General features: G+C 48.6%; 1 protein-coding gene across 2 annotated transcripts in view; it reads right to left on the reverse strand.

Moving 5' to 3' along the window:
- LOC109469671 overlaps nucleotides 1–836 on the reverse strand; it is an 18,610-nt gene that overhangs the window by 12,443 nt on the left and 5,331 nt on the right. The window contains exon 1 of one of the 2 annotated variants that reach the window (XM_019768212.1): nucleotides 702–794. The exons of the other annotated variant lie outside the window; for it this stretch is intronic. Within the exon in view, the coding sequence (XP_019623771.1) occupies nucleotides 702–753 (52 nt within the window). The 5' untranslated portion in view covers nucleotides 754–794. Of the gene's footprint in view, nucleotides 1–701; nucleotides 795–836 lie in introns of those variants that run through there. 2 annotated transcript variants of the gene reach the window in all.

The following is an 836-nucleotide window of genomic DNA, read 5'->3' on the forward strand; positions in this document are numbered from 1 at the left end:
GATCTGAGACTTCCTGGAAGTACGCAATCCTCGATTTCCTGATGAATTCCTTGAAATTGTTGGATAAATCCTGGTAAACCATTGATGAAACTACAGTATTCACTTCAAATGTGGTGTCCTATTTGACTGTAAACTTCACCAAAATGAACTGCTTTTCTGCAAACACTTTAGATTCATGATACGATACTGCTTGTGCATCAGAAAAGCCAAAATGCATCAAAAGCACCCATGGGAAAGTGAAGAAAATGATATTTGATAATGTTTTATCAACAAATATAATTTTCTTCACTTGGTTTGGCTGTTCAGCACGCACTAGCCTGGGTACCATCCTACTTGTATGCCGGGGCTCCCACACTCGCTTCCCTAAGAACAAGCGAGTGTGGGAGCCCCGTACAAGTAGGATGGTACCCAGGCTAGCACGCACAGCCAGGGCTGCCAAAGTGCTAGCCCTGCTGACAAAGACAAGACATTACAATTACAGCACAGACTATATCATTATTCTGGGCACATAATGCATTGTGTAAAAAGTAGCGTATATGATGGGGAGGTCAGGGTCAGTGCGAACACTTGACAGAGACTTCCAGAGCTTTCTTATAAAGGAGGCAGTCGGCGTAGCAGTGCGAGCGTCAGTGGAGAGGGTGCTCCAGACTGACGTTGCTCGGTTACGTAGGAAATGTAGTGGGGGTATTTCTCCGCCCTACCTGTGAAGCTAGCCTTTGGCGCGCCGTCGGGCCCGGAGACCATCTGCTTCATGTTGGTGCCACACTCACCACCTTGTCCCAGGGCGCCCCTGGCGGCTGGGCGTCTGCTGCATCATCTCGTCCGACCGCTCGGTG

Source organism: Branchiostoma belcheri, unplaced genomic scaffold, assembly GCF_001625305.1.
Source record: "Branchiostoma belcheri isolate BF01 breed outbred unplaced genomic scaffold, Haploidv18h27 scaffold21, whole genome shotgun sequence".
NCBI classification, from domain to species: domain Eukaryota; kingdom Metazoa; phylum Chordata; class Leptocardii; order Amphioxiformes; family Branchiostomatidae; genus Branchiostoma; species Branchiostoma belcheri.